This window comes from Chlorocebus sabaeus, chromosome 9 (assembly GCF_047675955.1).
Source record: "Chlorocebus sabaeus isolate Y175 chromosome 9, mChlSab1.0.hap1, whole genome shotgun sequence".
NCBI classification, from domain to species: domain Eukaryota; kingdom Metazoa; phylum Chordata; class Mammalia; order Primates; family Cercopithecidae; genus Chlorocebus; species Chlorocebus sabaeus.
In genome coordinates this window covers 122587952-122610902 of record NC_132912.1, presented here as the reverse complement: position 1 = coordinate 122610902, position 22951 = coordinate 122587952, and the positions used below count along the sequence as shown (strand labels likewise).

Below are 22951 nucleotides of genomic sequence, written 5' to 3'. Positions count from 1 at the left end.
AATTATTTCCTAAACTCCCACTGGTGTTAACAACATGACATTATTTTCATTGTTCTGTGGGACCAATACATTTGGGAAATCTGCAAGACTTGCTGTTTTATTTTTTATTTACTTATTTTGAGACGGAGTCTCACTCTGTCACTCAGGCTGCAGTACAGTGGTGAGATCTCAGCTCACTGCAACCTCCACCTCCCGGGTTCAAGCAATTCTCCTGCCTCAGCCTCCTGTAGCTGCGACTACAGGCGCGTGCCACCATGCCTGGCTAATTTTTTGTATTTTTAGTAGAGATGGGGTTTCACCATGTTAGCCAGAATGGTCTCGATCTCCTGATCTGGTGATCTGCTTGCCTCGGCCTCCCAAAGTGCTGGCATTATAGGTGTGAGCCACTGCACCCGGCCAAGAGTTACCGTTTTACAGCAGGAAACGGTATCAGGAAGAAAAGAGGGCAGAATTTAGGAAGAAAAAAAAAAGTGTTTTCTTGATCCTTATCCCAAAATGAGTTTAAAGTAGAGAATCAGGACACAAACAAGTTATCCAAAAGTGTTACATAAGAGCCCCGCTGACTTGCATGGAAGCAAGCATTACCTCCCCACATGCCATCTAGCCCACCTGTTCCATAGCTCCTCACCCCTTTCCAATGACTGTGCCTCCTGCAGACTTACGCACTTGACAGCTCTACAGATATCTGAGAGCCCTCTGTGAGCAGACTCTAAAGTGCTCTCCCTAGCAGGGCTCAACCACAAGAAACCCGGCCAAAGCTCTACCCAGGGAGGACTGAAGTGGTGGTGCCCTGGAATGAAGGCCTGGGTCATCCCCGGACTCAAGTGCTCATGGTAAAAGAACAACAGTAGTAATAATCAGTTAACATTCTGAGTGCCCACTGTGTGCTGAGCACCACGATAGGTATTTTATTCATATTTTTGCTTAATCCTCACAACTCTTCTATGAAGTTGAGGAATTTAATGACAAAAGAAACTGAGCAAAAACAAGACAAAAACACTTTGCTGAGAGGTTAGGGGGAAAGATCTTGCCCAAGGATTCATTGCTAAATAGAGCTTGGACACAAATAAAAGTAGGTGGACACTAGAGCTCTTTAGTATGCTATTAAGTTTTGGGAAGCTCAATTAGGAGGTGAAATACCAGGATAAGACTGATAACCCCCTGAGAAGTATTACAGAAATGTCATGAAGACAGGTTAGCTGACAGTCCGTCCTGTGCACCGCAGGGAGACAGTCAACAGCAGGAACACAATGTCAGCACCCCAGCTCACAGACGAACTGAATTCTAACCACTCTCCTCTGAGGACCCAGCCCTGGGAAACCGACTCAAACTAAGCCGGAATGCCAACTTATTAAGTTACAATGAGAACTATAACTTGGAGGAAAACCAAAACACTCAGTGTCTGCAGTTCAAGTTTCCACCAGAAAGCTGCTTCGTAAACACTGAAGTACAGCATTAAGATAGTTAGATGCCTCAAGTCATAAAAACCTGAAACAATGGTACTATAAATACCAGTATCATCCTAGGTTTTCTGGGATAATCTTCAGTACTCTTATCATGAGACCAAATGCTGTGAGTTACTATTTCAAATACATGATCATCCCTGCCAAGATAGCGGCATCTCCTCCTTTTCATGTTCAAGGTTCTATATAGATCACACCTTTTCAATAACATACTTACCTCAAAAATCACTCGAATCTGTGCAGTTTCCTTGTCTTATACTGTGGTTTTGAGAAAACATGCTTGTCTGTTTGGATTCAAGAAGCACACATGTCCAGCAGACTTGGAAAGCAGGTTCCTCTTGTCATACAGCACGTTAACATAGCAGACGAGGCCTGGGTGTCTTCATCAGTACTGTGACGACTTTTTCACCTTTGATTTCAGATGCTGGTGCTTTTAAATTTTTGTGCCAAACTCTACACATGAAACACTTCTGGAATAACTAGAGACATGACTTTCTTTATCTGGGGAAAAGGAGGGCATTAAACCAGATTAGGGGCTGGGAGGGGAGGTTGTCGGGGGATGAGCCGCTCCTGAGGAAGAGGCAGAGGTCAAGCTTCACTCAGCAGCTGGACTCTCACCTAGTTTATAGACTGAAATCCTGCAAGGTGGTTACAACAGTGAACAATATGTTCATAGACTCTGCCCTCAGGGGACCTACTGTTTTTTGTTTTTTAAGAGATTGAATAGTAATACATACATACATATGTATATCTGTATGTATGTATGTATATATCCACAGGCAGAATCACCCAAAAATTCTATTTCCTGTTTCCTCAAGTATTAAAAGGAAAGGGCAAGACTGCTGCCACTTAGTTGCCATATGCTGCTTCTACGAACCCTGGTCTTTCTCTGCCCATTACTCAGAAGACAGGCTGAATGACACAAACAAAACCAGATGTAAATTGAAAAATCAAACTGGATTTTATTGAAATATATATAAATAACCCTCTCTTTTCTTTATTTCATCAGTATTGGGAAGTTAAGTGAAAATTAATTAAAAAGTAGTAGTCCTGAGAGAAATGAAGGCTGAAAGGGAATCAAGAAAACCATATTCTATCCCAGATCTGCCACTACCCACTCTGGGAAAGTCATTTAGTGTCCTGGCCTCAGCTGTAGAATGAGGTGGCTGAAATCTATGTTGTCCAGAGTCAATTACAGTTCTTAAAATTTTGCTGTTCTAATTCTACCATTAGGAGCCAATGCTAATGCTATGTATTGACCATATAAGCAGATACTCACAATACAAAGGGAATAAACACTGAGTTCATGGGGATACTTTAAAGGAAGACAAGAGAAATACAGAAGTTTGCTGCTTAAAAAAATGCATTAATGTTACTGCTTTATTCACACTAATTAGAATATATACACAAAAAATGTGTATCATATATCACTTTCAAAAATTTCCATGTTCCATGAGAACTATGTAAACAATGCAAAATATTTCTACTACATAACAAAAGAAGAAAATCAGCATTCCCATGTAGTATTAGGAAAATATTTAGATAATTTGAATTTATAGTAAAACAAAATGAAATATTACAAAGCAGTCTTGTCATGAAGTAGCCTTATATAGCCCAGAAGCAATACATTTCATACTTTCAAACACTTTGGTATAAGTGAAATTAATACAAAGCAAAAAGAAGAAGAAAACAAAACCTCTACTTTGGTTTTCACATTATTGGAACTTCAGCAACAAGGCAATTGCACAGCTACCTTGGATGACAAAATGGAAAACCTCTCATCTGCTCGCTTCTCCTCCTGGAAATGGACGTGCTAGGAGAGCGCTTCACAGGACTTCTGGAAAATAAGGTGCATCTCACTTCCTTCCACAATCAGGCTCTCAGCAATAGTTTGAGAGATTTATAAAACCTCAGATTCAATTGGGATATGAGTGATCTTGATTATTTCCTCTTAACAAATATAAATGATCTTCCATTAAGGCAGCTCAGAAGTACAATTCACATTTAAAGTAGAACATAAATCTCTTAAAAATCATATTTCTCTTAAAAATCATATTACTATAGTTTCTCAACAAGTTCATACTTGAATAAAAAAAAAATACTGCATTAATAAAAAGAAAAATCCAAGTTTAATAGCCCACTAACAATACTTCTTAAGAAACAGAAATAACCGTTTACATGCTACAAATATTTCTTCATTGATATCACATATAACTTTGACAACTATACAACTAAACTGATCTGTGGAATCTGTCACAGCATCATTTTTATAATTACGTTTTCTCACCGATACTGTCCAAATGTGGTACTGATTTTTTTCACTGTCTTAGTTCTGTGTACTGTCTTTTGAATCCCTATATCCGAGGATTGTGGCTGAGCAATTGTTGATGAATCGCTCTTCTGTCATCCACCACAGGAGCAAAGTGGGAACGTCCTCTGAGGATTTTCTCAGCATTGGAAATTGTACCGGGATTTTCTGTGCAGACAAGAAAGTCTTAAAAAGAGAAACAAAAACAAAAACAAAAACAATAATATCAGTGAACTTTACAAATTTACAGTCAAATATAATGCATCGTCTTTTCTTAAGTAAAAGAACGGACAATTGGCCAGGTGCAGTGGTTCAGGCCTGTAATCCCACCACTTTGGGAGGCCTAGGCAGGCAGATCACAAGGTTAGGAGATTGAGACCATCCTGGCTAACACGGTGAAACCCCATCTCTACTAAAAATACAAAAAATTACCCTGGCATGGTGGTGGGCGCCTGTAGTCCCAGCTACTCAGGAGGCTGAGGCAGGAGAATGGTGTGAACCCAGGAGGCGGAGCTTGCAGTGAGCCAAGATCGCGCCACTGCACCCCAGCCTTGGGGACAGACCAAGACTCCATCTCAAAAAGAAATAAAAGAACGGACAATCCACCAGTGCTCAACTTTACTGACAAACACTGCAAACCGCCTCCAAAGAGCACAGCCTGTGAGCAAGTCCTCAGACAGGCCTTCCAAAGGGACAAGAGTGCCCAGGAAACACTCAGTAAGATTAACCAGCATGATAATCTTCATAGCAAAGCCAGTACAGAGAGTAAAAGACACAATTTAAAGTTAGTTATGGCCAGGTGTTGTGGCTCATTCCTGTAATCCCAGTACAGGCCAAGGCAAGTGGATCATCTCCCAAGGCGAGGGGATCATCTCAGCTCAGAAGTTTGAGACCAGCCTGGGCAACTTGGGGAAACCCTGTCTCTACCAAAAAATAAAAAAATTAGCCGGGCGTTGTGGCACACACCTGTGGTCCCAGCCTCTCGAGACGCTGAGTTAGGAGGATCACTTGAGCCCAGGAGGCAGAGGTTGCAGTGAGCCAAGATCACGCCACTGCACTCCAAGATGGGTGACAGAGTGAGACCCCTTCTCAAAAAATTAAAATAAAGTATTTTATTTTATTTTTCTTCTTTGAGACAGAGTCTCGCCCTGTCGCCCAGGCTGAAGTGCAATGGCGTGATCTCGGATCACTGCACCCTCTGCCTCCTGGGTTCAAAATATTCTCCTGCCTCAGCCTCCCGAGTAGCTGGGACTACAGGCGCATGCTACCATACCTGGCTAATTTTTGTATTTTTAGTAGAAATAAGGTTTCACCATATTGGCCAGGCTGGTCTCAAACTCCTGACCTCGTGATCCACAGGCCTCGGCTTCCAAAAGTGCTGGGATTACAGGCGTGAGCCACGGTGCCCGGCTAAAATAAAACATTGATGAAAAATAATATTAGTTATTTGCCATGTTAACTTGAGGCTTTTTAATTTTTATTTAATTATTTATTTTTGAGACAGGGTCTCACTCTACAATCCAGGCTGCAGTGCAGTGGCGTGATCACAGCTCACTGCAGCCTCAATCTCCCGAACTCCAGCAATCCTCTCACCTCAGCCTCCCAAGTTGCTGGGACTACAGGTGCACACCATCATGCCGCCAGCGATTTTGGTTTTTTTTACTTTTAGTAGAGACGAGGTGTTGCTATGTTGCTCAGCTGGTCTCAAACTCCTGAACTCGAGCAATCTGCCCACCTCAGTCTCCAAAGTGCTAAGATTACAAGTGTAAGCCACCACGCCTGGCCAATTTGAGACTTTTCAAAGAACAATCCTAAAAAGGACTAAAAGGACATAAACATAAAACAACCATTCAGCAAAACTGCTCTAAGCTTGAATGAACCATGTATAGAATGACTGTTAACATTTTAAATGGATTATCTTACGATATTAGTACAGTATTAGAAACTTAAATTCTTGCCTAAATTTTACAGCCAAGTATAGGAAGAAATAAATAAAACAATTACAGTGAATGAATCATACGTGAAATAGAAGGTTCTTACTGAGTTTTTCATAAAAGGTGATGGCAAAATCCTAGACTTACTATTCTTTTGGTTTTGTTTGCTTTGCTTTGTTTTGTTGGGGGAAAGAGTGTCAGGGGAACTTCAATTATTTCCAACTTCGTTCGGGATAACTGCGAAGACTATGGTATACTGAGAACTTCTACTGCCAGCTATTATGCATAAAATTACAATTATTAAAACACCATAGTTCACCAAATCTAGGACACCATCGATTGTGACACTTCACTGTTATGTACCATAAAAAGATGCCCAGAAAGGGAGTCTCCAAGGAAAAGCCCTCACAAAAAGTGGGGGTACCAAACATCTATAGTCTCAGTGCGGGATAAAAGCAACCAACTATATGCATAAGGGATGGCAAAGAGGCCTGCACCCCTCTTCCTTGACAATGGAAAATGGGAACAAAAACTCCGATATCTGAACTGATAATCCCTGCAAATTTTGGGTGCTGAATTCACACTATCAGCATAGTCCTAAAAAATCTCAAGCAGAGAAATGAGCTTAAGCAGAGGCAGGTTGGTAAAGCCCTTCCCCCAGTAACCAGCAGAAGAAAATGCATGGCTTCTCATAAAGAACTCAGCTTCCGTTAAGACAACAGCTGACTTAAATTTTCTTTTTCTTTTTTTTTTTTTTTCCCAAAGAGACGAGGTTTCACTATGTTGCCCAGGCTGGTCTCAAACTCCCGGGCTCAAGTAATCCTCCCATAGTGCTGGGATTACGCGTATGAGACGCTACACCAGCCCCAGCAGCTGATTTTAAGATGCATTACAAATTTAAAGGTGTTAAAATGTGGAAAATATATGACTTGAAATCAATGAAGTAGCATAGACAAATAAATCGCTAGAAGAGATGAGAAAGCCTAGGAAACAAATATGAATTAAAATGTCCAACAACAGCAAAATATTTGGCATATGATAAAAACATCAAACCAATGACAAAACGGTACATTATTCAATATATCGCACAGACAGAAATGATTATGTAAGAAAAAAGTTAAATTGTTTTCTATACCTTACTCTTCTAAATTACAAAGCCAAATGGGAAAGAAAAAAAAAGAACTAAAAGAAAATAAATGTAAAAATCTAAAAACTAATTAATCATAAAAGACTGGGCTATGGTAGTGTTGCTGTTGATGTTGTTTTGAGACGAGTCTCACTCTGTCATCTAGGTGGGAGTGCAGTGGCACAATCTTGGGTCACTGCAACTTTTGCCTCCTGGGTTCAAGCAATTATCCTGCCTCAGCGTCCCAAGTAGCTGGAATTACAGGTGCCCACCACCACACTCATCTAATTTTTGTATTTTTAATAGAGGCTGGGGTTCTCCATATTGGCCAGGCTGGTCTCAACCTCCTGACCTCTGGTGATCCATCCACCTCGGCCTGCCAAAATGCTGGGATTACAGGCATGAGCCATCGTGCCCAGCGTAGGGCTACGTGTTTTTAAAACATGCTCCCCTCAACTCCCGCCAAAAAAATCCAAAGTATAAGGAAAACTAAAAGGCTAATTTCAAACTGGGAAAAAATATTTGCAATGACAAAAGCTGATATCCTTAAATATATTTATAAATCCGTAAGAAAGAAAAGGACCCTACCCCATACCTCCAAGAAAATGCATAAACGTCAAGAACAGGCAACTGACAAAAGAAACATAATCAGCCAGTTAAGATACACCCAAAGAGCTCAACTTCACTAGTAATAGAAAAGTAAATAAAAATGGTATTATAACAATTTCTGGCTGCCAAATTGGCAAAAAAAATTTTTTAATCAGTAATACCGGCCGGGCGCTCATGCCTGTAATCCCAGCACTTTGGGAGGCCAAGGCGGGCTGATCACAAGGTCAGGAGATCAAGACCATCCTGGTTAACATGGTGACACCCCGTCTCTACTAAAAAAATACAAAAAACTAGCCGGGCGTGGTGGCAGGCGCCTGCAGTCCCAGCTACTCGGGAGGCTGAGGCAGAAGAATGGCATGAACCCAGGAGGCAGAGCTTGCAGTCAGCCGAGAGGCGCCACTGCACTCCAGCCTGGGCGACAGTGAGACTTCATCTCAAAAAATATATATTTAAAAAAAAAATCGGTAACACCCACTGTTTCCAAGAGTGCAAGAATACTGGCCTTTACATACTGACGGTAAATATGAAAACTGAGCAACTTTTCTGGAATGCAATTTAGTAAAATGTAGGGATCAAAAAGCTTTTCTTTTTTTTGAGACAGAATCTTACACCGTTGCCCAGGCTGGAGTGCAGTGGCACAATCTCAGCTCACTGCAACCTCCACCTCCCGGGTTTTAAGTGATCCTCCTGCCTCAGCCTCCCAAGTAGGTGAGATCACACCTGGCTAATTTTTTTGTATTTTTAGTAGAGACGTGGTTTCACTATGTCAGCCAGGCTGGTCTCAAACTCCTGACCTCAAGTGATCCACCTGCCTTGGCCTCTCAAGCTGGGATTACAGGCATGAGCCACCACACCCGGCCAAAAATCTTTTAAAAATGTGCAATATTCTCAGAAATAAGAACACTACTTCTAAGAATGTATCCAAAGCAAACAGAGATGGGCAAAAAGTGTGTAAAACTACATATCAGAGTTATTTATAATTGAGAAAATTTGGAAAATCACCTAACACCCAACAATGGGGTAAAATTAAGTATTTTAATACAAGAACTATAAAATGGAATGAAATGCAACTATTAAAATATCATGTATCACTGTAGTACTGTTCATACTAATAAAAGATTAGAATAACTGAAATGCCGTTGAGTAGGGTACTGGTTAAGCAAATTATGGTGCAATAGTCAACAGAATACATAAAAAGAACAAGGTCACTCTCGTGGTCTGATCCAGATTTTTCTCTCCACCTGAAATGGTCTTCTTCCTCCAGATATCCACCTGGCTCACTTGCTCGAATGACACTTTGCCCGTGAAAGGGGTCCCTTGCCATCTTATATACAATAACAACTTGCTCCCATCCCAAATGAATTCTTCTCCTCCTTGTCCAGCTGCTCAATCTTTACCATGTGGTACATTTCAATTGTCCACGTGCTGTCTGCCTTCCATTAGAAGAAAAAAGGTCCTTGAGGGCAGAGGCTTTGGTCCACTGCTATGAAGCCCAATACCTAAAATAGCACCTGGCACTTAAGTAACGTGCTCAACAGATACTGGACAGATGGATGAATGGATGGAGGGGCAGACGGATGGATGAATGGACGGATGGATAGATATGGGACAATCTCAAAGATACAAAGGTAATAACGGTGTGTCAATTTTGCTATCATTTGTCTTTTTTTTGAGATGGACTCTCTGTCATCCAGGCCGGAGTACAGTGGTGCAATCTCAGCTCACTGCAACCTCCACCTCCTGGGTTCAAGCGATTCTCCTGCCTCAGCCTCCTGAGTTGCTGGGATTACAGGCGCCCACTACCACGCCCGGCTAATTTTTGTATTTTTAGTAGAGACAGGGTTTCACCATGTTAGCCAGGCTAGTCTTGAACTCCTAACCTCAAGTAATCCACCTGCCTCAGCCTCCCAAAGTGCTGGGATCACAGGCGTGAGCCACCGCGCCCAGCCTCTTTTGTCTTTTAAAAAAGAAAAACTTAAAAGTGTGTGTGATATGTTAATAGATATCTGGAAGGATACACAAAACTTGGAACACTGGTTGCCTCAGGCAGGGAGGTTGGGGGTGAGTTATGGGAGAGCAATCTTTCACTTCTGGCCTTGCAGTTCCCAACTACAGGAACCCGCCACCACACCCGGCTAATTTTTGTATTTTTAGTAGAGACGGGGTTTCACTATGTTGGCCAGACTGGTCTCAAACTCCTGACCTCAGGTGATCTGCAGGCCTTGGCCTCCCAAAAGTGCTGGGATTAGAGGCGTGAGACACCATGCCTGGCCTACACTTTAGTTCTCTTTTACTTTGTTACAAGTTTAATTTTGGAAATGGAGCCAAAAAAATTTCTCTAAGGAAACCCTACTAAAAGTAGTTACCTCTCTAAAACGAGGAGGCAGAAGATGAGGCTGAAGGAATGTTCATCTACCACTTACAATTAGAAAACCAAAAATGGCAGGAACTTCCTTTGATTTCAGTAATTTAGAGCTCAGCATTTTGTATCTGGTTCTTTCAAAGGCTTTAAAATTTCTAACTTTGTAAAAAACACATTAGTTATTTTTAAAAGTGATGCATAATCTAGTAAGGAAAAACAGGTATCTGGTATCTCAGGAGGACAGTTAGGAATACAGAGTGTGGCTGAGTTGCAGGTCAGCCGACCCATCACAGACTTAACCTCCTTCTCTATTCTTTCCCTCTATAAAGATTGGGAACGCTCAGAATATCACTTCCACGATCTTTCATACAGACTGGAGATACTGGACATTAGACACAGGCCTAGTCAATACGTATGAGTAAATTTTTGGACAAGCTTCTGCTTCCCTAATTAAGAGAGCGACAGATGTGAGGAATACTACCCTCTCCCCTCTTCCCTCTTATTCATGTTGTGAATATACGCATGGTATCTGCAACTATGGGGGCATCTTGTAACTAGGAGGCAGCAAGAGCCAACATTCAGGTGGGAAGATGCGAGCACTCTGGGTGTCTGGTGAAGTCATTCAACAGAGGAACCCTTCTTGTTACAGAATAAAAATAAACCTCTATTTGTTTAATGTATTGTAAACTGGGTTCTGTGAACCTGCAGCCAAAGGAATTCCTAACTGATATTCTTCGGAATCTATTTTAAAAAGAAACTGCCGGGCGCGGTGGCTCACGCCTGTAATCCCAGCACTTTGGGAGGCCGAGGCGGGCGGATCACAAGGTCAGGAGATCGAGATCATGGTGAAACCCCGTCTCTACTAAAAATAGAAAAAATTAGCCGGGCGCAGTGGCGGGCGCCTGTAGTCCCAGCTACTGGGGAGGCTGAGGTAGGAGAATGGCGTGAACCCGGGAGGCGGAGCTTGCAGTGAGCCGAGATTGCGCCACTGCACTCCAGCCTGGGCTACAGAGCGAGACTCCGTCTCAAAAAAAAGAAACTAAAAATAAATGAACTCAAATTCTAGGTAAATTTAGAAAGAAGACTGTAATAAATCAGAAGTGTAAATTACAAGCCAATTCTCTTCCTTAATGTCTCTATTGTAAATTTTTAAAAACGACAACAAAAACTCAGAGGAAACAGAAAAAAGCAAAATCAGTCAACATCAACTCCACACAACAGATTTGAGAATGCAAACATTCAGAATTTATACATCCAATAAGGAATAAACTCACACAGTAAAACTGAAGTTTGATCAATGCTGGGGCTGTTCTGGACTAATGTTCATTGTTCGATAAATTTCTTTAAGTAATAATAGAGCAGTATCTTCAGATTCCCTATGAAAAGGAAAAGCATATTTACTTAAGAGACAATTAGTAGAAATTAACTTCTACGCACAATGGTGGAAAATGCAGGTTCTATTCTATTCAACTCTAAGAAGGGAAAATGATAGCAATGTAATCTCAGTGTAATAAATAAAGCAGTGTAATCTCAGAGCTGTCCTTAAAAACCAGATGGATACTGATTAGCTCCTAAACAGTTGTGCTGCAATTCTCCTTGGTGACAGGGATACAGGAAAGAATGAGCGATTTCAAAGTCCCTACCCCTCCCACTGTGAAAGGCATTCCCACAAAAACTGTGCAAGAACCAAGGGTCTTTGGTCAAAAGCAGATGACATACTGCCATCTTGTGGGTAACTAAAGAGGAAAAATAACGATTCTGAATATATAGGAGTTCAAATGAATATTCATAGCACATAGTATCAGTAAAAGAATCTCACTAAAACTAAAATTGCTGCACATGGTAGCACCAAAAGCCCACTCAAATGTTACCAAATTTAAGAACACTTACCAATAGCATAAGTGACTCTGAAGAGCGAAAAGATATTCATTAAAACTCTCTATTGGTTTTTCTTGGAGAACGTAGTCAATTCGGCGGCCTCCATTTAGCATTCCAACCTTTCCTAAGTAGTCCTCATCCTTGGAAAAATCTGGACTTTCAACAACCTTTTCTGCTAGAATTTAAACCATTTCAATATCAAAGTCAATCACTTAATCATTATCCTTTGACTTTAGCTGACTTTCTGGGCTCAATGAGAATACTGCTTGACGCAGGTAGCAGCCTGAGGAGCTACCAGGCTCACTCCCGGTTCTCCAAAGAGCCAGGGGAAGAGGGGCTGGTTACCCGAGAGAGAGGAGAAAGAGCCAACAAGCTGAGAGAAGTTGTGAAGATTAAGGGGTGAGAAAGCATTGCAGAAAGAAAGGAAATAGGATTAGAATCTGAAAAAGTCAAAAAACATCATGGCACAATGACTTTCACATCGTATGTCAAGTCTGTAACATAGTTAAACAACAGTATCAGGAAAAAAACTTCTCAGAGTGAGTCTTTAAAATGCAAACACTAAAACAAACTGAGTTCTCAACTCAGATATTCCACTCTGGCCTTAGGAATCTCAATATAATTTTTAAATTGTAGAGGGAAAAGTTCAGTAACTATCAGATAAAAACCCACTAAAAAAAGATGGCATGGGTTTTGAAGTAATGCAACTGACAGTACAGTTTATCTTAACAGATTTTCCTTTAAAGAGCTTCTATAATTTAACCAAAAAGTCTAGAAAGGAAACGCATCATCATATAACTTTTAAGTATTATGTTCATATAAAACATTTGTATTAGAAAATGCCTCAAATGTCAAATTTACCTTCAACTACTTGCTTTTCTTCTTCTTCTTTGATCTGATTGGCCACCTTCTCCAATTCTTCTTGTAACTGGGTTGAAGAGGTATGAGCACGGGCAAACTCATTTAACGTCTGCCAAGCACTTTTGAGAGAGCTAATAAAACCCTGCTTCAAATCAGATCCCATACGAGAGAGACTTTCTTTCAATTCTAAAGAGATTAAGATGACACAACAAGTTAATCAGTCACTGGGTAAACTTCTGCCTCACAAAAATTACAAGTTAACACTCTTCTCAGACAGGATAAGATTGCTTCTTCCTCTTTTAAATGTCAAATATATGGAGTGCCTCAGCCAAGAACCAACATGTTAAAATGTCATGGAGAGTCTTATTCTGTTTTTTGTTTTTTTTGTTTTTAATGACTAAACTTGATCCAGCCAAAATCTATAAATTTCCTCTTTCCAAATAAAAGAAGTTCAAATACCATAAAAATACAAGCACATTCGGCCAGGCATGGTGCCTCACGCCTGTAATCCCAGCACTTTGGGAGGCCGACGCGGGCGGATCACGAGGTCAGGAGATCGACACCATCCTGGTTAACACAGTGAAACCCCGTCTCTACTAAAAATACAAAAAATTAGGGCATAGTGGCGGGTGCCTGTAGTCCCAGCTACTCGGGAGGCTGAGACAGGAGAATGGTGGGAACCCGGGGGGCGGAGCTTGCAGTGAGCCGAGATCATGTCACTGCAGTCCATCCTGGGCAACAGAGCAAGACTCCAACTCAAAAAAAAAGTAAGCACATTGTTATGCTTCCCCCCCCCCCTTTTTTTTTTTACTGTAAGTTTAAACACCAGGGTCAGACACAATAGCTCACACTAGTAATCCCGAAACTTTGGGAAGCCAAGATAGAAGAATCATTTGAGGTCTGAAGTTCAAGACCAGCCTGGGCAACATAGTGAGACCCTGTCTCTATTTTAAATAACAAATAAAAATAAAAAGAGGCCTACGAGATTTAAAAATCACTGTTTTTCTAATCCGTAAACAGGAAGTGGTTTTGGGAATTTAAGATTCTTTTTTTTTTTTTTTTTTGAGACGGAGTCTCACGGAGACTGGAGTGCAGTAGCACAATCTCAGCTCACTGCTACCTTCGCCTCCCAGGTTCAAGTGGAGAATTAAACATTCTGATAAAACCACAACTTAAACCCCAAATTAGAAATGAAGAAACCCCTGCTCCTTCAGTTTTTCTACTGTTGTCTAATAATCATGTGTGAATTCAAGGTCTCTAAGTTATCAAACACATGTCTTATTTTAACTAAAAAAGAGTTCAATATTTTTAAAAAGCATGTTAGCAAAACAAAAAGAAAACACACTTTCACATAAGAGTGCACGATCACTTTTCCTTCTCTTCTACCCCTCCCATCCCTTCCACCCAAATTTTTAAATGTAGGGTTAATATACACCATTAACAGGAAGGGGAGAAACCTAATTCTACTTGGAATCACCAATCCATTATGTTTATGAATTTTTTCTACCAGAAAAGTGTGTCTAGTTAGCAAGAAAATAGCAGCTCACTTAGACAACATCAAGTTTCTTTCTTGATGGTCTGGTCATTACTTTAAAAACTGTTCTTCTTCCTAATTCCAAAACTTATAACCAAACTCTATCAAAATCTAATTATGCATCTTATCGCCTTATTACCAACTTCTCCCTACCCCTAATTACCTCGACAATTAGAATGCCATCAAAGAGAAAGAATTCATTTGTGACTTTGTTAAAGCTCTTCCAAATTCTTAGTTTAAAAGTTCTGAACATAGTAGGCACTTAAATAATATTAATTCTCTCAGAGACGATTTAGTGTCAAAATTTTCATAATTCATTACAGATTACAAATGACAGGAAAAAAAGTTTTTATAGTATTTGCTTTTTACCTAAATGAAGTCTTTTTCTGCCTTTGTGATGTGGAATGAGAACAGCTTTTAGGTCCAAATCTGGAACAATCATAGGTTCTAATCTATATGCCACTGGATCAAGCTATAAATAGAAGAATTTATGAATAAATAAAAGAAATTTATGAAAGCTGTTTTGAATTATATGCCTTCACTGGGTAAGAAAATGGATACATGGCAAACCAGAGATTTTTATTTTTCTCCACACCTTATTCAAATACTGACACTTATGAAAAGATTTTCTAGTTTGTGTGTAAGATTACTTTGCAAGCAAAGCAAAAGAACGAACAAAGGTTTTTGATAAATAAGTTTATTGGAAAGTGTCAGACTATACCTCTTAGAACACAGAGCTGAATCTTATAAAATCAAGATAGGTATTAATTCCCAAGAAATAAGAATATGAGAATTTATTAGGCTAAAGAGGACAGCTTCTTCTTCTTCAAAAAAGAAAGTAAAAGGCCAGGCACAGTGGTTCATGCCTATAATCCTAGCAATTTGGGAGGCTGAGATGGAAGGATCACTTGAGGCCAGGAGTTTGAGACCAGCGTGGTCAACATAGTAAGACCCCATCTCTATAAAAAAGTAAAAAATGTTAAAAAAAGAAAAAAAGATTTTAAAAAAGAAAGTAAATTCAATTACTCACCGGATGATAAATATTGAAGAACCCTTTACAGGTAGGAAGGCTGTAATTCTCATCTATCCTATCAACTCCTCGAATAGTGAGAAACATAGCAATTGGAGACCCCAAGGCAAAAAATATCTCTGGTTCAAAATCTAATGAGTTGTAAGCAACAGAAACCTGGAAAGAATCAAATAACAATAAAAGATGATTGTTCCAATGTCACATAGTAGAAAATTCTTTTGAATTTTCAGGCCGGGCATAGTGGCTCATGCCTATAATCCCAGCACTTTGGGAGGCCGAGGTGGGCAGATCACAAGATCAGGAGATGGAAACCATCCTGGCTAACACAGTGAAACCCTGTCTCTACTAAAAATATAGAACAATTAGTCAGGTGTGGTGGCATGCACCTGTAGTCCCAGCTACTCAGGAGGCTAAGGCAGGAGAATCGCTTGAACCTGGGAGGCGGAGGTTGCAGTGAGCCAAGATCACGCCACTGCACTCCAGCCTAGGTGACTGAGCAAGACTCCATCTCAAAAAAAAAAAAAAGTACTAAAAAATTTATCTTTAAAATCTTTATAGACTATTATATCCTCTGGCTATACTTTTACTTATTGTCTAGCACAACATAATAGTCTATAAGAATTACTATATTTATTATGGTTATAAATATGGTTAAAACTTTAGACTTCTAAACTCAAACTGCCTGGGTCTGAATCATGGTTTCATTCACTGTGTGACCTTGGGCAAGTTTCTTAACCTCTCTCTGCTCCACCTCAGTTTCCTGATTTATAAAATGGGGATTATAACAATGCCAAGCTCACATGTGATTGAAAAATAAATAACCTAATTCACATAAAGTGGTTAGCACAGAGCTTGGCACAGCTTAAGCACTCAATGAGCGTTACTTCTGTTATTATTATAACTATCATCCTCTCCAGTTAAGTTTCTTTCCATCAGAAAATGATTTGTCCTGAAAGAGCACATTTTGAGTAGCTTACATGTAGCCTCTCCAAGAGAAAACACAGTCATCTGAATAGCACTGTACAATTTGCAAAGCTCTTTCATTTGGTTCTCAGTAGCAGGAAATGTGTCTTTTTACTTTAGTATCTCGAGAGTGAAGCACAATGAATGGCATAATCCAAGTGTTCAACAGAGGTACGCAGAAAGAGGGAGGCAAGGCAAGAACCATTGTGCCTATGGCGAAGCTCAAATATGCGACATGACTTACCCAAGAATACAGACCCAGTGAGTGGTGGAGTGCGGACTTAAATGTGGGACTTCTAATTCCAAATCCAATTGTCTTTCTACTATACTAAGCTGCCCCTTCTAACAAAGTCTAGACTTCACATTCCTAGGCTTGCCCTTATATTTGCAAATTCGACAGTTTTGTTCCAGCAAACAAAAAGAAGAAAAAGAAAGTTAAAGAACAATCACAAACTGGAAGAAATATTTACAACATACATGACAAGGAGCTAATAACCTTAATATGTAAATATTTTATAAATGTCAGTAAAGGAAAAAACAAATAGAAAAACAGGTAAATTCAACACTTCACAAAAGAAAAATGTCTAAAAAACATGAGAAAATAACCTCAGTAGTGCTCAAAGAAATACAGTGTGATACCATTTTCCCTATGGGGTTATCAGAAACGTAAATGAAATACTAAAAAGAAAGTAAGAAGTACTAACAAGAAAGAAAAAAAATTGCATGAAAATACACACAAAAAATTAATTCTTTAGAATCAAGGTGTCAAAGTGAAACTACTACATATTTTTAAAGGAAAATGATAATACCAGTACCGGCAACGGACAGAGGAAACAGGCAACCTTCTAAACTGCCAGTGAGAATACAGATTGATGTCTCCCCCAGGGAAGGGACTGTGTCCATCATCTGGCCCAGCTATCCTATGTCTACCAACTTAACTGGAAGAAATAATAAAGAATGTGCACAGAAAACTGGCTTTAAAATGTTCATTACTAGACAACTTAAAAGAGTAAAAAGTAGAAATTGCCTACATGTTAAATATGATGGGTTGAACTGTGTCCCCACAAAACATTTATGTTGAAGTCCTAACCCCCAATACCTCATAATGTGACTTTATTTGGAAATAGGGTATTTAAAAAGGTAATCAAGTTAAAATGAGATCACTGTGGTGGCCCTAATCTGATTGATACATAAAAAGGGGAAATTTGGCCACCCAGCCAGACACTCACAGAGGGAAGATGCTATTAAGAGATAAGGAGAATACAACATAAAAACGAAGCCTGGAGGGATGCATCTATAAACCTAGAACTGCCAAAGATGGCCAACAAATCCCCAGCAGCTCGGAAGAAACACGAAAGGATTCCCCTCCAAGTTTCAGAGAGAAAATGGTCCTGCCACCACCCTATCTATTCTGCTCTGCAGAACTGTACGGCAACAAATTTCTCATGTTTAAGGCCACCCAGGTTGTGGAACTTTGTTATGGCACCTTAAGAAACTAATACCTTCAATAATAAGGAAATAAGAATAAGTCATTATCTCTCCAAACAGTGAAATTAGTCATTACTGATTACAGCAGTCATTAAAAATGCAGTTGTAGGCCCGATGCAGTAGTTCATGCCTATAATCCTGGCACTTTGGGAAGCCAAAGCAGGAAGACGACTTGAGGCCAGTTGGAGGCTAACCTGAGTAACACAGTAAGACTGTCACTACAAAAAATGAAAAAATTAGCCGGGCGTGGTGGTGCATGGCTACAGTCCCAGCTACCTGGGAGGCTGAGGTAGGAGGTGTCCCTTAAACCCAAACCCCAAAACCTTGAGGTTACAATGGGCTATGATCACATCACTGCACTCCAGCCTGTGCAACAGAGCAAGACTGTCTCTAAAAAGGAAAAAAGAAAAGAAAATGAAGTTGTAAAGGAATATTTACTTACATAAGAATATATTCCTCTAAAACTTCACTGTTAATACAAATCAAACATCCAATTTCATTTTGTAGCTTCATGAACTCACTTACAGAAATGCATCTTTACATACTCAACTGTAAATATCCTGACAGTAACACTGTCTAAAAGGCTTTTAATAATTCTAAAAGCCACTGTGATATAAGTATGTTAAAGCATATTACTAAATGCAGCATTGGTCAATTTTTATAAGACTTTTTCCCCAAGGGAAGAATTATGAGTACTAGGAAACATAAGTTGAGTCAGTACAGCCAAGTTGCTCTCATAGAAACTGAAGTATATTCTGAACATAATTTTTTAACTATGGCCACTTCTGTTGTTAGTGGCTATAATAGAATGATGCTATAAAAGTACGAGTGGTGGGAAAACTGAAATAGAGACAATTTCAAAAGTTAGACAACACGTTCTGTATGCATTTAATCCCTTATTTTGAGCACTGTTGAAGAAGAAAAAAATTTTCACTAAGAGAAAATCAATTTTCTCCACATCCCAAATAAATGTTAAATAAATATTTAAAGAACTTAAAGCCAAGCCACATGATAAAGATGTATGATTTCAACACGAACTCTGTAGCCCTAGTCAATACGTAAACTTACCTGTCCGGCACCAACTTCAAAAGACTCATAATTCACACACACCGAAGACACGCAAGCACCAACTGGAAGTTTCCTCTTTGGCTCATTAGATTCGGAGGGGAGGGAAGCCATGTCTTTAGTCTTCTGGGTACTTTGCTCTTGTCCTTTTGTAGAAGTGGCCGCCACCGCCTTCTTTTCTGATGCTGCTTTTTTCTGTAAAATACCAAAATTTAATAACATAATCATGAGGAAAGGTTCAGCTCTCAGCTATCATTACAAAACATGCTATCTCAGTATTAAGGAATGATTAGCAACTTCTCAGGAATAGTAACAACCTTGTGATTACTTTAAAAAATGTTCTTTTTATTCCCTGCAGCTTTTGCTTCAGTTGATTAAAAAAAAAAATGTACAGGCCAGGCACAGTGGCTCACCCCTGTAATCTCAGCATTTTGGGAGACCAAGGGGGAAGGATAGTTTGAGGCCAGGAGTTCAAGACCAACCTGAGCAACAGAGTGAGACCTCCATCTCTAGAAAAAATTAAAAATTAGTCAGGTCTGATAATGCACACCGGTGGTCCCAGCTACTCAGGAGGCTAGGGTGGGAGGATCACTTCAGCCTAGAAGGTCAAGGCTGCAGTGACCTGTGATCGTGCCACCGCACTCCACCCTGGGCAACAGAGAGAGACCTGTCTCAAAAAACAATGTTTAATTTAAAAAAATTTTTACATGTCCTTTTTAGAAATGCATACTAAACATTTAGGGAACAAATGTCATGATGTCTATAGCTGAAAATTCTTAAGAAAAATAATTAAGAAGCAAAGAAAATATAGCAAAACAGTTACAACTAAGTATTGGCTCTCATTAGACAAATCTCAAAAATATTACTTTGAGTAAAAGAAACCAAGTATAAAAGAATACATACTGTTCATTCTACTTACATGAATTTTTTAAATAGGCAAACTATTCCGTATTGAAGGAAATCAGAAGAGCGGTTTTGCGGTGGGAGGAGTTAACTAGAAAGAAGCATGAGGGAGCTACCTGAGCTCTCTCATGAAATAGAAATGAACACAAAACAGAAATGAACACAGAAATGTTCAATTTCTTGTTTTAGGCAGTGACGACGCAAGTGCATACAATCGTGAAAACTTACCCTACTGCACACTTACGATCTATGCATTTCAGCACAGTGGCTCATGCCTGTAATCCCAGCACTTTGGGAGGCTGAGGTGGGTGGATCACTTGAGCTCAGGGGTTCAAGATCAACCTGAGCAACATGGTAAGATGCCATCTCTAAAAAATAACAGAAAAATTAGCCGGGCACGTGGTGCATGCCTGAAGTCCCAGCTACTCAGGAGGATGAGGTGGGAGGATTGCTTGAACCCAGAAGGTGGAGGTTGCAGTGAGCCATGTGTGCGCCATTGCACTCCAGCATGAGTGACAGTATGAGACCCTGTCTCAAAAAATAATAATTTTTTAAAAGATCTATGCATTTCCATAAATAAACAAAACTTTGGAGCATCTACATAAGGTGTTATCTCAGCTGGGCGCAGTGCCTCACGCCTGTAATCCCAGCACTTTGGGAGGCTGAGGCGGGTGGATCATTTGAGGTCAGGAATTTGAGACCAGCCTGACCAACATGGCAAAACCCCGTCTCTACTAAAAATACAAAAAAGTTACCCAGGCATGGTGACATGCACCTGTAATCCCAGCTACTCGGGACTGAGGCAAGAGACTTGCTTGAAACTGGGAGGCGGAGGTTGCAGTGAGCCAAGATCCACCACTGCATTCCAGCCTGAGCGAAAGAGCAGGACAAAAAAAAAAAAAAAAAAAAAAATGGTGTTATCTCTATAATGAGCAAAAAGTCATTCACACTGGTTTGTAATTTGCCCTGAATACAGCAGCAACAGTAACACAGGAGAAATTTAAATAGTTGGGTGGGAGGGGGAGTTGTTTACTTCCCAATAACACAAGTTAGGCTGTGAATGACTGAGTGTTAGTTTCTGTTTAAACAGCTATTAACAGTGCCTAAACAACACAGCTGGCCAAAATGATCTTATCTACTATTGAATTCCAAACACCAGGAAATCAGGAAAGTAAGTCGAACTGGTTAACTGAAAAGGCAACCTATAAAAAAGAAAACTCTTAGCCAGCTTGTAACTGTTTCCTCCATCAGTGTTTTAAAAGGCTGGGTTATCTCTGCCCTTTGGAGGCAATACAAAATTAAGCCTAAAATCCGAAATAAGGAACATTTTCAGGGTTCCTCACTTCTGAGTGCTTTCTCACTCAGGAATGCCTCCCGTTAAATTCATAAAACATTCTAAATTGTTGAGAGCTGTCTGAGGAGATCAGAAACTGTCCTGTTGCCAAGAGTTGTTTTGTTCAAAATTTTGCAATAATTTTTAAACTGTGAACCAACAGTGTTTAAAAGTGAACCAGCATAGGCTGGGCGTGGTGGCTCACTCTTGTAATCCCAGCACTTTGGGAGGCCAAGGCAGGTGGATCACCTGAGGTCAGGAGTTTGAGACCAGTCTGACCAACATGGTGAAACTCCACCTCTACTAAAAATACAAAAATTAGCTGGGCGTGGTGGCAGGTGCCTATAATCCCAGCTAGTTGGGAGACTGAATCAGGAGAATCACTTGAACCTGGGAGGCCGAGGTTGCAGTGAGCTGAGATCACGCCACTGCACTCCAGCCTGGGAGACAAAGCGAGACTCCCTCTCAAAAAAAAAAAAAAAAAAAAAAAACACTGAACCAACATATACATACTTGACTATCAATATTCCCAACACTAGAAACAATTCCTTTTCAAATGAAAATTACTAAGATGCTTTAAAAAGTAAAAAAAGTGCACAGTCACAAATATCACAAATATTTGATCTCCTTACTATAAAATAATCGCTAATTTTGGTCCCATTATTTCAGTTACAGTAAATCAACAGGACACACCATATTACTTTTGTACCGATCTAGTAGCACCTTGTTATCTGTAAGAAATGTAAAGCAATCAATGGCAACTCAGCTGAGAAAGTTTCATGGTTCATCCAAAGGCAATTACCTTTTAATTTAAAAAATAATATCACTCTATAGATTTTTGCTCATTTCAAAACATTCTTATAAATGCCATAATTTATGTATCTAAGCAACTGCAGTCCATAAACCAGTCTCCTACAAATTCTTCAAGAACTATAGAATCCTTTTCTACTTTTTTCCCTTTCATTACAGAATAAATTAAGAACATGGTATAGGGCCTGAACACAAAGCTCGTTTCTTGTTTTTGTTTTTTTTTACAGGCTTTTGCTTCACTGATATATAAACATGTATACACAGAGACAAGCATTTTTATGTATGGAGCATGCAGCCTGTATACAGGAGCAACACTGACACGCTTGAGTCCTAGTCTCAGTTTGACTACTGTGCTCATCAGAGACAGACGCCTGGGGATCTACTCACACTCACAGGGTTGCTGTGAGGCTCACATGAGATGAAAAGCTCTTTGTAAACTGGAATTACAGAACAATTCAACATACAAGAAAAATGACACGAAAGATACCTCTTAACGGCCAAAACTAATAACCTTTCTCAGCAGTTAATCAAATACTGCTTGTCTATGTCTAAAACGTCTTTTGAGTTGCTCCCTTCCTCTCTACCTCCTACCTTATACCCTATCATCTCTCTTTCAGTCACGGTACAATTACAATTACTACTATGTAAGATTGCAGCCACCTCCACTTCACACCTTTCCAACTTCATCTGTGCACTGTGACCAAGCAAACTCTTCACAACCCGAAAGTTAAAATTAAAATTTAGACTACACAGATGATTTGGTGCTAAATCATAACTTGTGATAGAATAAGCAGGTCAGTATTTTGTAATGTTTGTTTAAAAACACCATGACTTTCATGGCCATAAGAACATGTTTGAGAACCACTCCCTTACAAGACAAAATCCAAGCCCTCACACCTGCCATTTGGACCTTTGGAACCCTCTGCCCTTCCCAGTTTCCAGCTTCCCTGATGCTACAGGAAAACAACATGCCAGCTTCCAGAAGGCTATCTCCCCTAATGTTATCCCTCCCTCAAGCTCAAGCACCATCACCTTGGGGAAGTCTTCTCTCACCAACCCCATGCTTGTTTCAACAAGCCAGAACTGCCACCTCTCATCTGCCTCAGGACAGCACACACAGCACGCTATTATGGGGCTGGTATGTTGTCATTTGAGCTCAACACGCTCCCCCTAACTAGACAGCACACTCTTGGTTAATCTCTGGCTCCCAAGAATTGAACACAGTGCCTGACTCAAAAGAGGTAGCTATTCAATAAAATGCTGAAAGACTCAATTCCTTAAGCT

At 40.0% G+C, this 22951-nt stretch overlaps 1 protein-coding gene across 2 annotated transcripts in view; it reads right to left on the bottom strand.

Annotated features, from left to right (window-relative positions):
* Positions 1–2401: 2401 nt before the first annotated feature.
* The window catches only part of SEC23IP (SEC23 interacting protein), a 50298-nt gene continuing 29748 nt past the window's right edge, over positions 2402–22951 (bottom strand). The window contains exons 13-19 of one of the 2 annotated variants that reach the window (XM_007964265.3): positions 18625–18816; positions 15106–15261; positions 14445–14547; positions 12542–12727; positions 11693–11852; positions 11079–11178; positions 2402–3957 (exon numbers count right to left, since the gene is read on the bottom strand). In XM_007964265.3, coding sequence (XP_007962456.1) covers positions 11097–11178; positions 11693–11852; positions 12542–12727; positions 14445–14547; positions 15106–15261; positions 18625–18816 — 879 coding nt within the window. In that variant the 3' untranslated portion in view covers positions 2402–3957; positions 11079–11096. Of the gene's footprint in view, positions 3958–11078; positions 11179–11692; positions 11856–12541; positions 12728–14444; positions 14548–15105; positions 15262–18624; positions 18817–22951 lie in introns of both variants that reach the window. The other variant, XM_007964264.3, reaches the window with a different exon arrangement.